A 17,074-nucleotide genomic window follows, 5' to 3' on the forward strand; every position below is an offset into this window, starting at 1 on the left:
CCTACTATTTAATTGCACAATCACTATAAAGTTCCAAACACAGAAAAATAGCTTTTACATTTCATCTTTAGCACAAAGACTGTAGAGCTACCCTCTGCCTCATCTTTAAGGTATGAGGACCAGAATTTCTGTCCTTTGAAAAATCAAGACAGAAGAAAGTACCAGATGCTGTTGGGGTTTTGGGGGGTTCTGTTTTTAAATAAAGAGGGAATCAGCAAGCAGCACAGAAGCTCACTTCAAAAATGAAAGAAAGACAAACGGAATTAAGTTTTATTGTACTTTTGGAGGCAAACCACCCCAAAATTTTGTCAGGAAAAGACAGCGTTCTAGTTACTGCAGTCTACAGAGAAAAACCAACAATGGGAACAGAGTAAACAAACACTCCTTGGAGAAGTAGAAATATTTAATTCGGGCTTCATACAAACTATTAGTAATATACATTAGTAATATACATTACACAAGTATCAAGACATGAAAAAACTTTCCTGCTGTTCCTGCAACAGTTTGCCTCTTTTCTCCTCAAGTCCAGAAGAAAGCCAAAACAGGAGTAAATGAAGTTAATATTAATTATTAATAACAGCAAACTTAATATATTTCTTCACATCCACATGGAGGAAACTGATGAGAAGAGTTGTGCCAAACTCCATTTTAGGAACTCAAGCAAAAAGTTTTTTATTCAAAGTGACACTAGTGTATCTACTTTGCCTATTCAGCAAGGAACACCACAAAAACCTAATACTGACTTGGTTTTATGAACAGAAAGAGCCTTTGGCACCGAAGGCCTAGCGTGCTCCTAATGATGATACACTTTACTATTACACAACTGTTAGGTGGTTGATTAATCACCTTCTGTACCACAATTTTCCACTCTTAAGACACTGCTGGCTTAAGCTTCAGCAGTTGGAGGATGACAGGAATAAAGACATTTTGCAAGTTTCCCTCTTTACGAAAGAAATGTACGGACTGTACCCTTTATTGTCCCCCTGCAAATAGGGCATTTTCTAAGGGATGGTGCACATTCTTTGCATACCACTAAGTGACCACAGGGAATAAAAACAATAGAAACTTCTTTGTCCATGCAAACTTTACATGTTCTTTCCTCTTGCAATCTTCTTAATTGTTCTTCCATAGGCAAACCTGGAAAAAATAGTTAACTTTTTGTCAGCCTGAATATGTGTATATATTATATCAAAATATATTTAGAGTATAGCCATACCCTTTATTTCCCCATCTGTACTCACTAAATATAGATGGCAGTAAGAAAATAAGAACATCTTCCAGAGCTCAGAAGTGGCATGCAAGGAACCAGTCTGTACTTTCCACTTCTGAGAGATGACGGACAGCTCAGGGTTGGAGGCCAACCAGTGTTTACATTTGAGCAAACGCTGTACTTTTCTTGCTTGGATATCAGAAACACAGAGCATAGCCTGACTGGTGGAAGTGAGCTATATCCAGGCTTGTAAACTTTTCTGCAGTCTGTTAACAGATTACACTACAGGACTAAGAACCAAAGCAAACTCAATCCCATGTCTGACAAGTGTTTATGTACCCAGCTGTTGGGTCAAGCTAGATGTCAGGGCACCTCTAACCCACAATGGAAAAGCAGAGATGAACCCTGTTGCGGAATGCTAACCAACTATCCTCTCTCCAGTCTTTACCAAATACCTGAATGAGAGCTTGTATCAGGATCAAGTCCAGCATGTGCTTCAATTGTTGAGCTCCAGAAAGCTCTACATCATATGGTGCAAAAGCATATTTAAGGCACATGCACTTAACTTTTGGTTAACTTTTTCAGTCCATTTTACTAAAGCAGAATTAGGGAGAGGGTAAAGCATAAAACCTACTTCTTAAACAAAGTAATTCTTTTATGTTAGCTATTTGTTCCACAATACCCTTTAAGATAAGAAGGCAGAATTTCAGGTACCTGAAACATCTTCTGTGGGAACATACTTCATGTTCTTCTCCACTGAAACAGGAGAAAAAAAAATCCTTGTCATGTGACTAATCTACATTGAAACAGCATCTGTTTGTTTCTTTTTCTTCAGGTTGCTATGAGAGCACTGGTTAGACTTCTATAAAATTATATCTTTTACAAACAAAAGAAAACCAAAGAGACATACCAAATAAATCTTTGTAGAGCACAGGGTCACAATCTCGTAGGCAGTTCCTGAATATGCTGGCTGCTTCATTTCCTTTCACTAAAATTGTATCTATCAGTTCCCTTGCTTGCAATGGTGTCTGAGTCTTCTGCTTAATAACATCATGCTCAGGTTCTGTTATCACTTTAGCTGATAGTAAACTCCCAAGGACTGGAAGTACACATGTTAAACGTTGGAATAAAGCCATGCGATTCTTGCGGATTAAGGATAAATCATCTGGAACGTGAGGATTAGATATTTGTTAGGAATACACTACTCCAAGTTGCACTTCTTTTTAACAATAATTGATACATTCTTTACACTCTATTTGAACCATTTGCTTATTACACATCATTAATAAAGCCCTCAGTAAGTTTCAGTGGTATTCACATAACGAACAGACTTAAGAAAACTATATAAAAGCAGCTTCTGAGCCAAAGCCCTTTCACCCAGGAAACCTCCTGCTCCCAATCTCTAGGTTAAATGATCTGGGGGAGTCTTGTCTAACTCCACACTAGCAAGACTTACACTCTCCAGAGAACTGCAAAGAAAAAACACCTCTGCATAACACCAGTGCTAACTTATCGACAACCAAGAGGTTCACTTTAGTCAGTGTAGGCAAAATCATGTCTGTACATAGCAGAAAGCTCTTCTAAGAGGTGTCCAACAGAATTATGTACAAAAAACCCCCAGAACAACAGCACAACCAGACTCTGGAGACTTTTCTAAGTCTACCACAAACAACAATAAAAAAATTTCCATTAGGATTTAATGCTGAATCCATCCATAATTTTTTGACAGAAATGAGACTAGGAAAGAAGCAGCCTTAAGTCAGTTTATAATTAAGAAGTTTCATTATGCTTCACAAGCTCAAATCCAGAAGGATTTCTTTAGGCTGCAAAACTTCTATGGTATTGAAGCTACAGGAAATGTTAAAGGCACATCAAATAAACACTAAATTGCTGATGTACATGGGCCGAGTCAGATACAGTAAAGCATATCTTTGGCCATCTTACAGAATCTGAATTTGCAGCAGTTTATGGTCTCTTCTAGGAGGTGGATATGGTGGCTTACTGATTCAAGTAGCTTAAAGAGCAGGCAAATTTGGAAAAAAAATTAGTAGAGTGTGCCAAGTATTTTATTAACAGCAATATAAAGGCACACAAATGAAAAATGGCTTTGGAAAGAAGAGATGATTCTGAACCCTCGGCCCCTGGTATGAACTATTCTCCTAAAAGGGAATGAAACAATTCCCAGACTGTTAGTTCCATACAGATATCCTGACAATGCTTTTAGAGAAGCTGATCCTAATAGCAATGAAACTAAATCACTTAGTGAATCCAAACAAATATAGAAAACCTCTACATATTACAAACCACTTCAAATTTCACTTTTATTTATGCCTTATATGTACCTGATGCCGCTTCTTCTAATTGTTTTTCTTTCTCTTCTTCAATCTTCTCATCTTCAGCAATGAGCAGATCAGACACAAGATCATTAACAGTCTTGTAGTTTTCTCCAGTTGTAAAGATTTTACTTTGCACTGTTTGCTTTATTAGCCTTCTACTGAATCCCATCTCCAAGGCAGCTTTAATAACAGGCGTGTTCATCATGACTGCATCTTCTGAATGACTCTCTCCAGGGCCAAAACGAATAACTAATCAAAGAGGAAAATCACCGTGTATAATACAAAGAATAAAATATCTATACAACCCAGAAGTCGGACACATCAATGTTACCTACACACATGAACACCTGGCAGTAAAAAGTTTCAGTAGTTAAATAGAATTTTTTAAAAGTAGTTCTAAAAATGGAAGCCAGTTACTTAGTCATGGATTGAATCCAAGATAAACATCAATCCATGTCATGCCTTTGCTAAAAATCGAGGATAATCCAGAGAAACCACTGAGAATTCCATTGTGTCTTAACAGCTTTTTTTATACTTAGTCATTTCTAACTTCAGCCTTGAAAAACATCTTGGGGGAATGGGGGGAGGGGTGGAAATCTGTTTATAGTACCAACAATTGCTCTATTCCAAGTCTTGATCAGTATTTTCCATTCCACTCAGTAAGCACCAGACACATGGGACTCCTACTTATTGTCCTCAACCAGCAGGGACTAGGACAGCATAAACTCCTCCCAGAGGGTGAGTGGATTTTTTTCCACCATAACTAGAATCCAGCCCAGAAAGATTTCATTTTTATCAGCTTGTCCTAACCTTCTTCCTTAACCTCTGCTGCTCAACTCGGAGCATTTACTCAGCTATGTGCCTAAAGATGGAATTGCATAACTGCATGGTTATGACACCCTCTAGCAATTGTTCCACCAAGTTCAATACTTGCTTTGCTTAACTGAAACCCTGAAACTAAAAACCACAAATGCAGCAAGTGCCAAGCATTTAAACCCACAAATTTTAATATGAGCTGCTAGCACGAAAATAAGGAAAATAAAAAACGAGATCTCTTAGAGGTGTTTCCTTGGACTTTATCCATACAACATCAAAAGTACCTCACTTTTAGGGAACAAATGTAAGAACTGGCTATCCAAAGCTAATTTGCTTAGCAATCACTGAGTTTGCAAAATGCTGAAGAAGTGTAAAAACATGCTTTAATATACATACTTGGGGGATCAATGTTTTCATCTACAGGCGGCTCAGAGGTTGACAAGAGCTGTGGAACAGAAAAGAACTACATTAGTATCAAAATACTGCTTTTCCCTCTACGTACCTTTCTAACACATTCTTCCATCACAAACCACGCTAAGCCTTTTACCTGAGTGGTACCCATTAAATATTTTACAGGCAGTTACACAAGTCTGCAAATTTGTGCAACTATATAATCAATATAAAGCTGGTGCTGACCACTTCCATGAAGAGGAGTTTGGCATACTTTTGCCATAAGAATTACAGATAGAAATAATTCAGGCTGTCCATGACTGATTTCTGAAATGATAATTACTGATCTGCATTATTCAGTGACACAGAATTTCCCTCTCTTAACATAAAGGAGCTCATGCCTCATAGGACTTTCCACAAGTAATCTGTAAAAGTTAAACTCTATTAGTCCAAGACTAGCCATGGTTCAGCACTGGTTTCTTGTACGTGGTGACAAAGAGCATTTATCATGTTAGAAACCTAGGAGAAACATATGCAGAAATGAGGCAGAAGGATGGACCAAACTCACAAAAAGGACATAACACTCTTCAACAAGGGAAAAGCAAAGTTACAGGACAGTAAAGTTTACCTGTTCAAGGAGATGGGGGAATCTGGCCTGAATTTGACTTACAAACTCTCTTCCTTTTACACGAAGCAGATACTCACATCTGGAAAATTGACATACCAAATTATACGTTCAACTTGCCAAAGGAAAAAAATATAGAAGAATGAAGGAGTTTAAATCCAGTGTAACTTAAAATATTTATGCTTCTCTTCCTTCAGAAGAGAAAGAGTACTCTTAATGGGAAGCTTGATGCAGCCTAGTGTCAGGCGACAGTTTGATAAAACTTTTCCATGATGCCCAGTTGCCAGTAGGCTTATATATATAAATGCAGCAACTTTACATTCTGCTACCACTTGTAATCAAAACTGCATGTCATGAGAAATGATACTGTGTCAGCATCACTAAAAGTGCAGTGATGAACTGTTTCTATCTTACATGCATCTTACCATTCTTATCTCCTACTCAAATCATTCAAAATAATTTAACAAAAGTTAACGCCACTATCAAAGCCAGATCCACTTCACTAATTCAGAGTTTTATCTCCTCTGTATATTTACTTACAGGCTTAACACAGTAAGAAACAAAGCTGTCATTTAACCCTACACACATCATGTAGTTGGTAAATTGCCCATGAAAGCCTAGTTGGAGATCTACTATGAGAAGAACTATAATTAGCTTTGTGAAATTAATGCAGCTATTTCTGCCATTAATGTAAGTGGCAATTTTCACAGGCACAGATAGGAATTAGGTATGCAATTGCCATTTAATTAGGGGTGACATTAAAAAGTTATTTCTGTTATTTTTCCAATAGAGACATATTAAACAGCCACTGAAACCTTCCTCACAAACCCTTCCACATGTAGGAAACTAAACTGCACAAGCAGAAAAACTGGTTCAAGAGCATTCAGCATGGGCACAGAACTAGAACAAATGAGTTACACATACTTCATTTCTCAACAGCCTATGCTCTCCCCAGTCTGCTTTCTGACTGCTTCTCTTAGACAAATATGCTCATTAACAATGCAGTCTCACTTGCTAATATTGATTTAGGGATGCACATGGCCTTTAATTACGAGGTGAAAAGCATTATATACCATGTTTAACGAAGAAATGTTTTAATTAAGCCCACCTTAGCATTTCAGAGCTTTTAAATACACATGAAATACATCCAAAAGAAAGAGTACGTCATACGGTGAAGTTAAACAGTACATACCTGCCAAAATTAGAAGCATTTAAGAATGTGAACAAATTATTATAAAGATGTTGCAAGTTACCTCGGAAACCACTTTGCATGCTCAATCCACGGATCATCTCCAGATTCCCAGCACCTTAACCCACCATCACAGCAAAAACACTTGACATCATCATTGCGCCCTTTAAAAAAAGAACAAGGCAAAATATCTGGCAAACGTTCAGACAATTTACCTAAAAGTAAATGCTGACATAGCTGCATGAATAAAACCGGAGCAGTCTGTTTTTCTTACCTACATAGTAAAAGCCAGCATCTGCAAGCTGTTCGGGCTGAACTGGAATTCTGGTTGGCCAATTGATGAATGTTTTAACACGTGCCTCATGGGTTTGCATGCTCACATTTGAAACATTGAAACTTGGCTGGTCTCGGGTGAGGTTTTCCACAAAAGAACAGTTTGGATAGTGCCTCCGGTGCTCTGACACAGCATTATCTTTCGGTTCCCAGTTACACAGCTGACCACCGCAGGTAAAACAAGCAACTTTGTCTGCTGTCCCCAAGTAATAAAGTCCGGCCTTTGCCAGATCAGTGGGTGAGAGAAACGTCAGTGGCCATGAGTGAAAGGTGCGTAGCCTAGCCTCTTCTGTACTCATAGAAGGATTGTAAAGCTTATGTCTCAAGAATGAAAGGTCTTCAGCTGCCCTAGTAGTTACTGGGTCTTGAGGAAAACTGGAAAAAGAGCCACTGAAATATCCAACTTGTTCTAAACTTGGAGAAAGCGTTATGGAACGCAGAGATGGTGAGAGACTGTTTGCAACTGAGGGCAGAAAGGCAGAACGAGACGACAGTCCAAGGTTGTTAACTGAAAGCATGCTTTGAACAAAACTGCAGCCAGGACATAGCTCTTTATGTTTTTCCATAGCATTATCTCCTGGTTGCCAGTTATCCAGTGTTAAGCCACAACTGAAGCACTTAACTTTATCCTGCACACCAGTGTAATAAAACCCAGCCCGGGCAAGACTCCGTTCTGATACCGGCATGTTAACAGGGAAAGCAGAAAACGTTGACATTCTGTAGAGTTCACATGATAGGTCATACTTCAGTTCACCACACACAGCACTGTGCCTCATGATGCTAGCCAAGAAAGGGCTATCTTCCACTATATTCATAATGGACTGGTTTTGGAAAAATGGGACAAGTCTTCCTCTGGGAGGTAGTTGTGTGCATGAAAGGCAATTTGGAATAACCCCCGCCTGTACAAAAGCAATAAATACTTTAATGTGTAACTTCAAATGAGCAAGTGAATAGAATCTGCCTCATGATTAACATCCTTTTAACATCTGGGAAGTTCTTGTAGTTTAGTTTACAAAACTGCTTTCAGCGCAAAAACTGCCTCATCCCATTTTAACAATTGAAGAAAGTATGTTGAAAAGGAATTTCCCTTGAATCATATAAACATCATATGCTCTCGTTCTTTTGCATATCTGGGAGAGCAGTACCAATTTGTCAGGCTAGTGGAGGTGGGATCAAAACAGGAAAAACCTCAAAAGGGTTTACTAATCCTTTGTCAATAAAGAAACTAAAATTGGGGGCAACTAAAACAATATTGCTCTTATCCAGAACATATGTTAAGTGATTTAAGAACTAGATTTCACCCTAGACAGCTGATAAATATGTAGCTTATAGGCATGTATAGATTTTAGTTTGAAAACCTCATTAGGAACCTGAAAAGTAGGGTTTATCAAGTTCAAAGGGCATACAAAAAATAGAGACCCTGAACTGACATTACTGAACTGATCTGGTATATTTGAGACTACAGGCTCCCAAAAAAACTTCTCAACTTCTGCATATTGATGTAACAAGTTGTTAAGTCTAAAGAAGTTAGTCTACACACAACTCCACATGTATTGAATATTCAGCTATTAGAGAAACAAATCCTATACACTGCCTCTGACAAGGATGAACTCTCTCTGTTAACAAATCTGGGATAGCCCCAGCTTTTCTGTCTACAACAGTGTCAGCACTGAATTAACAAATCATTTCAGTTTTAACCTGGTGCCTGAGTTACAAGTACAGAGTTATCAAATGTAACATAAATTAATTGCCTTGTGTTGGGACATTCTGATGCTTTATACAGTTGAATTAAGTTTTTTCTCCATGCCATGTTTATGGCAGAGTAAACAGAACCCTCAGATTAAAAAAAATAATAAAATTGATGCCTTAGTTTCTTTATTTCTGCACAGAACTACCTCCCAGAGTTCAGACTGAAGTCCCTATTAAGGTGTCTACGCCTCCATATTGATACTGACTGTTCTCAAGAAGAAATTGTAAGTATCTGTAGTTTCAATCATCTAATTCTTTTAGGCGGAACAAAATCTGTAAGAAAGAAAGAGAGGAGTGTTTCAAAATATATAAAATTAGGTGCATGCAATGTCTATGCAAACAGAAATTACACAAATTAAAACAACATAAGCTTTTTTGTAATCACAGAACGTTAAGAGTTGGAATGGGCCTTAAAGATCATCTAGTCCCAATCACCCCTGCCGTAGGCAAGGACACCTCCCATTAGACCAGGTTGCTCAGAGCCACATCCAACCTGGCCTTGAACACTGCCAGGGGTGGGGTGCCTACAACGTCCCTGGGCAACCTGTTTCAGTGCCTCACCACCCTCACAGTACAGAATTTCTTCCTAATATCTAACCTAAATTTCCCCTCTTTCAATTTGTACCCATTACTCCTTGCCCTATCACTACAGTTCCTGACAGAACCTTTGGCCTCTCTGTAGGCTCCCTTCAGATACTGGAATGCTGCTATGAGGTCTCTATGCAACCTTCTCTTCTCTAGGCTGAACAGCGCCAACTTTCTCAGCCTGTGTCATGTTAGCTAGAAAGTTTCAGGGAGTCGGCATTACATTGTGATATGGAGTGGATTTTACACACTTAATTTCCCTGTTACTGACACACATGCAAAACTGTTTAATCCACAAGCAGAATTTTTCTGGCAGATGCATTAATTGGTCTACTTAATCACCAGCTGTATAATTAAAGGTAAGATCCTGTACTAAAGCTGCAACCATTTAAATTGGTTTAAGCTTGCAGATTCTCAAACGTGAACGTCCACAGTTATAACACTGACTTAAAGAGCACTGGAATTTTTAATTTACTTGAAGCCAATTATATTTGACTTACAGGACATCAGCAAATCCAAACTTCGCCAAAAATTCAGCTAAGGCCAAATACAAAGTTTTTATATTTGTATATGTGAACAAATACAAAATTATATATTTAACAGTCTAGTATGGAGCATCGGTTCCTAAAAAGTTCTTCCAGGAAAGGCTCAAAACAGTCATCATGACACAGCACTACGAAAACAGCCCCCTGCGCTAAGGGCACACATCTGGAGCACCAGAAGGCGCCCGGCGGGGTCTGTCCGTGGCCTCACCCCCAGCAGCCCCATGTCCCCATGCCCCCTGGTCCCTCCCTGGCTTCGCCAGCCCTCGCCCTCCGCTCCCCTCGGGAGCGCGGGGTCCGAGCGGATCCAGCAGGGCTGCCACGCTCCCCTCCACGGTCTGGGACGGCACAGGACCCTCAGCCGCCCCGGGGCTCCTCCGCCACACCGGGGACGGGGACAGGCACAGGCGCAGCCACCCCCCCACCTCCCACCGCCCCCCCCCAGTGGCAGCGCCCTCCCGCCTGGGCTCGTCCTGGGCCCTCCCGCCCCATCCCCCCCTCCCCAGTACTCACGTCCTCCAGGCGGGCCCCACAGCGCGCCCCAGCGCCCCAGCCTATATGCGGTGCCTGGCAAGGAGCGGGGGGAAACAAGCCCCCGACCCGCCCCGCCCCGCCCGGGAAACTCCGGCCGCAGCGCCGCACCGGGAAGTCCCGGCGGCCGCCGGGCGCAGGCGGGGCCGGACGGGGCCCTGCCCTTCCCCTTCCCCCTGCGAGTGAGCGCCGCCGGGCGGCGGGAGCGGCCCCAGGGGTGGTGCGGGGCCCTCGACGCGGGGGCGCTGCTCGGTCGGGTCGCGGTGCTGAGGGGAAGGGAGGCCCCGGCCCTTGACAGCACCAGGGATCTTGGGTACTTTCCTGCCGGCCGGCGGGGAAACCCGCCCGCAGAACGTGCTTTCCTTGGCGGGGATTTCCAGCTCGGCGGGCGCGGCACGGGAAGGGGAGCGCCCGGGGGGGGCAGCGGCCCAGGCTCGGCTGCGCACAGAGATCCGCCGTCCCGAGCGGGTGGCCAGGACGGGGCTCACCGCAAACCCCGCAGTTTTTCACCTCTGCCTCTTGACACCAGTGTCGAGCTCGGCCGCATTTCCTAATATAGGCAGCTCTGCAGCCTGCGAGAGGGGAAGCAACGTGACAGGCGAAAGACCCCGGTCACTGAAAGTCACAGAGGAAGAACGAGAGGAAGACAAAATAAGATGATAAATTTCCACTGGAAAGGTTTAAGGCAGTATCTCTGAGTACAGAAATCTGAAAAACTTCCACAGCAGCTACCAGAACGCTGATCAAAAGTTCAAAATCTCCCAGCACAGTTATGGTCTGGCATTTCCTATGAAGAAACAGCAGATAAAAGATTTTAAAAAGCCCCCTTTGGGGACGACAGAATGATAGTAGGGTGTTTACACAAGTGAGAACTGAAGACTAAAAATAAAGGAAGTGTGATAGAGCATTATGACACTAGTGGGTAATTTTCTGTAACAGAGTTCCAGTAAGATGAGTTTGGAAGAGACTCATTCATATATTTTCTAAAACTGTTACAAATTTCCTGTCATATGTGATGACATCTATCATATGTAAGAATACTGTCACATTTAAACCACCTAACTGTGGTGACAGTACAGTACAGCTGCTACTGTTACACCATTTAATATCACATAATGATAGACATAGAAACCTTTGCATTTCAGCAGTTGCACAAAACAATCCCAAAAAGGTCAAAAACTTTTTAAAGTTTAAAATGGTTACCAGATCACTGATACGTTGTGTTAAGGAAGTTGCTTACACGGAAGTCAAGGTTCAAAATACTGTATCTGAAGAGTGACGGGGTGTGGTATTTAGTTTTGTTTGACATAGGGAACTGTTTAATGTCACATAAGGAACATACTTGTACGTGCACGTGCTTAAAGATTTACTTTGACGGGTTATCTCCAGTTTTGGGACTTAAAGCAGGACTCCCCAAATGAAGTTACGTTGAATCTATTATAAGATTCTTGACTTTTTACCGTACATTCTCCCAAGCCTAGTTAATCCAGTGTTCCTCCTTAACTCTGCTGCATTCCTCCCTCCCTTATGCCACTCCACCCCCAGCCACTATCTGCACTTGCCCCTCTGTACCCTTCAGTCTCCTGCTAATCTGGCACTATAAACTGCTATTTCCTCCCCTTCCAGGCCTCAAGGCAAGAGGTTTCAGGTTCTCCCTTTCTGCTTGGCAGCCTAATGTCACAATGAGGAGGAAGGGAGGGGAGGAACTATGAAGCAGACTAAAATGCTTGGAATAGCAGAAAAAGATGTGTAGCTGCCCTGAGCTGTCAGGCTCTTTCAGCTTGCTTTGCCTCTTTCAGTATAGTAGCAGCTCCCCCACTTCTCCAATCCCAACAATTCCTTTGCTTTTTCTGAGAAAGAGATAAGAAGGAACTTCCTTCACTTAGCTGCAATGATGTCCCCAGAGAACATGAAGTAAGAACTTAACTAATGGGCTGAAATTCCCAAGGAACAGTGAATTATCATCTGTATTCTGTGTATGGCTTCAGCCTGGGACCAGGGTAACTCTTCAGAAGCAGAAGAGGACAGCAGTGGTGCTTAAGCCCTACCCAAGCTAAATGCAGGCTTTGGCTTTGGTTCTCTATAAATTCTCAGTCACATCACAAAGACTGTTCCCTATTCCAGCCCTTTCACCAGCTGCAGCAAGCTTTCAAGGTCACAATCTTGACCTAAAACTCAGTAGCATTGATAAACTGGAACAAGGCCTTCTACTTTGTAGACTTTTAGCTCTTGAGAGGGGGAAGAAGGCAGCCTTCAGACAAAGCTGTCCTCAAAAAAAGGAAACTGCTTTCATAAGGAGTCCTATCTAATCACAGAGGTCAAAGTGCTAATAAAAGTGTGGCTGCCACATTACCAGTGTTTATGAAAATAAACTTAACGACAGTGTTTGCTGAAACAGCAGAGGTGATAGAGCAAATTTCTAGAGGTGGAAGGCAGCGCCCCTGCAGCATGAGTGCATTATCAATGCCACATCTATCAAGTAAGAGAGACAGCCCCTGAAGTAATTGATATAACTGCAAGCCCAGAAGTCTTCTCTGGGAGGCCTAACAAATGTCAGTCTCCCCAAGCTGTCATCCTTCTCCAGTGCCTTCTCCCATTTACCATCCTCCACAATGTTAAAACATCTGGCTTTAATTGTGCCTTTGTAACACACCTCTAAATATCTATTGAGAGGAGAGAGGGAGAAAACACGCTGCCTTTTGCACTGCTACTGCTCTTCTGTCCCATAAATTACAGAAACAATACTATAACCTAGTTTCTCACCACCATAAGGGAATGCCAGAATATCTTGCTAGGATTTCAGCCTTACCAATTACAGGTGTTTTCTGGAGATACAACTAGCTCAAAGTAGCAAATTAATCTTGTCAGTGCTATCTACAGTTTCAGTAAAACTGCTTTGGTCCTTAAACCTATCTAAGAATATAACCTGTAGTTGCTTTTTTGTTGCAGGGACAAGCATTCAGTTGGGTGAAGAAAAAGTACTCCACAAAACATTAAATGTATTACTTCAGCTGTATCTACAGCCTGCCTGGCTGTTGATATACAGCGATAACATAAAATATCTTCATTCCAAGCTGCTTTTAGGAGTTGGAAATTTGGCATTTCTCCAAGGCCTCACAAGGCTTCATCAGGAAGCCATGCAACTCATCTTGTAAACTGAGAGATAGAGGGAGACTCCCGTACCAGCTCTCCTACAAATCTAAATCCACCTATAAAACCTGTATTAAAACATAAAACCAGTGCCCACATTTTTGAGCTTCCCAAAGGTATCAAAAGCCTCCATGGAACATGATCTACTTATTTTGAATTTTGGAGTGTTAATTTCATTGCAAGCATCAACTCCCGTTTCAGCAGCAAGGAGGTAGGTTTCATCTGTTAAACTGATCTAAGATGGTGATTAGCATTTCACAAAAAACTACTGAATGAATTTTCTCCAGAAGATATGGCTCATCAGCTCCTTGAGGACACAAGAGGAAGATGATGAGAGAAACAGGAAAAAAGTAGATAGTAAGGAAAACTTGGGAAAAACCAACTTGAGGCAGAAAATACTAATTGTAGATAAAGAGCTACTACCTATCAAATGAAGCCAAGTCCCAAGAGCAGAGTAGTTCTGACATCCTGTAAACGTGAGATCAGATAAACTATGTTTTGTTAATCTGGGTGGGTGCAAACTGCCCACTTTGTTTTGACTGAACACAGCAACAGGGCACCTACATCTATACCAGCAATAATGATTACTTTTTTCTTTTTTTTAAATGAGAATTTTTAAATTGCATTTGGGCATATAGCAAAAAAAAGAAGTATAAACCTCACAAGGAACAAATATAATATCTAGCCATTAAGGGCAGCCATGACTCATCGTAATAACTCAAAACGTTCAAGAATAAAAAAAACAAAACCCAGAGCATACATCATGCTGCTCCCTTTCTGAAGGTCAGTACATTCACAGTCTGCAAAGTTTCCATTCCCTTTTCACTCAGACAGAGTTTTGTTTTCCACATCCTCCTACTCAAAGGATCACGAGTACAAAAGTTAAAGTTTACCTTAATCAGTTGTGGATTTTCTCACATTTAGTGCTCAGATAAATTCTCCCATTAGCCATGAATAGCCTCAATAATGTATCAAAGTCACACTGAATAAGCTGAGGCTTTTAAATCAGTCAGAAACTCTCTTTGATTAATATTTACTTGGAAGATAAAAAATAATCAGAATGAGTTGCAGGAAGATCTTGGTAAATGCTGAGTTCAATTGTCTTTCTAGATTTGAGAATCTGATCACTTTTCCAAGTTTTATTGTATGCTTCTAGGAAAACTCATTTTGTTCTTCTGGTGATATAATAAACATTACATTCAACAGGAGACAGAAGCATGAAGAATGCCAAAGAAAAGATGACTGGACTAAAATGAACCACATTTAGGTGGAAAGAGGACCACCTATATATCAAGGGAATCAAAAGGCTTCAATTCAACTGCATCAAATTATGTAAATTCAGAGCTCCACATTCCTGGTTCTTCCAAAGGAGTTGTCTTTCTAAACAGCAGGTTGGCTGCTTTGACTCCAAGTTACTTCCTGCTGTCAGAGTATGAAAATTTCTCTAGATCTGATTTCCCTCGTTTATTCCCCATCATCTCTCTGTGGATTTTAGATCCTTCCTAAAGTGTTCAATTTGCTTTAGTTGAACCAGCTGTTGCTGTTCATATTCTTGAGGAATCTTTTATTCAAATTTGATTTTCAATACTCCTTCAATTGAAAGACAATCAGATGTGACACTGTTTAATTTCCTGAAGACTACACTGGACGTTTACTAGATTCAGGAAGATACAAGTGGTTTGTGGATCACGCTAAATGTGATTACATCACACTTTACCTAGAAAATGGGTCGTTGCCTTGACAAAGTACTCTGTTTAAAAGGCCATCTACCTCAGAAATTAAATCGTCTTTTTAGAGGTTACAGATACAAGGTGAAGTTTTGCAAAGTATCTGTATCACAATTTCGAATGGCACGTGGGAATTCAGTAAGTCCCAAAAACCCACATGCAAAGAGAAGCTTAAGTCTTCTATTGCCACATGCAAAATAAGGCCCTAATTCTGTAAGCAAAACCAGAAATCTGAGCTCTGTGCCTGAGTTCCCAATGCAGCTAATGGGGAACTGATCTATTATTTACAGCAAAACCAAACCAAACCAAACCCTTGTGCAAACTGAGCAAGCCTTAAATCAGCTCTACTTGAACAATGGTAGCACAAGCAGTTGTAGCAGTCACAGGTTTCAATGACAGGAGCAGGGGCTGCTTAGGTTAATCCCGCTGCCAAATGGTAGTAAAACCGCAGCCTGAGAGAGGCTGGGCTTTCCCTTTTTATATCCTGCTGCACAACACCATGTTTCTAAAGAGTATTTTGAGAGATAAGACAAATCATAGTTGTACTTAAAACCCTTTGACTTCTTAGGACTTAGAGGAGTAAATAAATTAAAAGTAATGTAACATACATTATTGAAAAAAGAAGTATCCTTTAGACTTTACATTAAATTTGCCATGTTTTCATAAGAATATATTAGGGGGAAAACATAGAGAAAGCAGAAGAAGGATGATGAGCCTTTGATAAGGGTTTAAGCTAGTATTTTCTGGCTGGCAGCTACAAATTGAATATTAACCTACATACCAGTCCCCACTGGATGCACATAAAGGGAGGAGGTTCATGGGAGGAGCAACCAGCGCTAATTAAATTAATATAAATGACTATTTAGTGAGAAGGTTAGAAGACTGGGTTTCCAGCTGCTGGAATTTGCTGTCAAATTGTGACAGATTTGCTCTTCAATTGTTCAAACAATTGAAATGTTATAGAGGTAGAGGGGACAGACAGATACATTCTTATACAAAAATTATTGCATAAATGAGATGCCAAAATCAGGCTAAAAAACCACACTACATGTCATGCTGAATACTCACTTGTTTGGGGTTTTTTTGTGGAGTAGGAAGGAAAATTGCTCTGTTCCTAGTGCACTCATTTAGAAGGACCACCTCAGACTTGAAAAACAAAGAACATACTGACAGGGCTTAATTTAGCATCTAGCAGTGGCTGCACTGACCTAAAATCCATCTATCTCAGTACCAGCCAGTACCAGACATCCCTGATATCAGCTAATCTGTTTATATAATGAAAACCATCTCAACCTTTAATACAATAATCTGGGCCTATCATCTGAAGTTCAGTGTTATTAATTGTGATAATACCAAAGGATCACTTCAGTCCTCATTTTCTGAACGAAGATTTTTGGGGAAAAAAAGTTTGCATCCAAATCGAAACATTCTTGGGTCAGGAATTCAGAGTGGTAGCAAACACAGCTGGCTCAGGAAGCAGGAGCTAGATGCTGAGTTCATTACCCCACAGCGCTGCTGAGACAGGATACAGCAGCTTTGGAGAAGCAAAGGGTCCTTTGTTTCTCTATTGAGTAATTTCAGCAAAGAAAGACCATTTTCAGCTGAAAAAGCAGTGTCCTAAAGATCACTGAGATCAAAGAACGAGAAGAGAAAGGACAAAGTAAGGTTCTCCCATCCTTCCATTAAGCAAGATTAAAGAAAAAAAGCATCCTATTCCCAACACACAAGAGCAATAAGAGCATGTCTTCAAAAAAAGAAAAACCTGGTAAAATATGCTTGAACAGCATCTGAAAAATTAAGCCCCAGTCTCTGAGGCCTTAAGTCATTACTTTAAACAACATGATTGTCATAAGTTGACATGAGATGGATTTTATCTGGCTCTGAAAGCAAA

At 40.7% G+C, this 17,074-nt stretch overlaps 1 protein-coding gene and 1 long non-coding RNA gene across 2 annotated transcripts; one reads left to right on the top strand and one right to left on the bottom strand.

Annotated features, from left to right (window-relative positions):
- Positions 1-243: 243 nt before the first annotated feature.
- On the bottom strand, positions 244-10,431 carry LOC116782841 (inhibitor of apoptosis protein-like). Its single transcript, XM_032679866.1, has 10 exons — positions 10,289-10,431; positions 8,855-8,921; positions 6,841-7,798; positions 6,631-6,730; positions 5,381-5,459; positions 4,759-4,807; positions 3,553-3,795; positions 2,121-2,375; positions 1,925-1,966; positions 244-1,137 (listed from the first exon to the last, which is right to left on the bottom strand). Exons 2-10 carry the CDS (start codon positions 8,894-8,896, stop codon positions 944-946), a joined length of 1,962 nt encoding a protein of 653 aa, XP_032535757.1. The 5' UTR covers positions 8,897-8,921; positions 10,289-10,431; the 3' UTR covers positions 244-943.
- Positions 10,304-11,647, top strand: LOC116782842. The gene is made up of 2 exons (XR_004355376.1): positions 10,304-10,619; positions 10,866-11,647. It is a non-coding gene; the product is annotated as an uncharacterized LOC116782842 (long non-coding RNA).
- The last annotated feature ends 5,427 nt before the right edge of the window (positions 11,648-17,074 follow it).

Source organism: Chiroxiphia lanceolata, chromosome 2 (genome assembly GCF_009829145.1).
Source record: "Chiroxiphia lanceolata isolate bChiLan1 chromosome 2, bChiLan1.pri, whole genome shotgun sequence".
Taxonomy (NCBI): domain Eukaryota; kingdom Metazoa; phylum Chordata; class Aves; order Passeriformes; family Pipridae; genus Chiroxiphia; species Chiroxiphia lanceolata.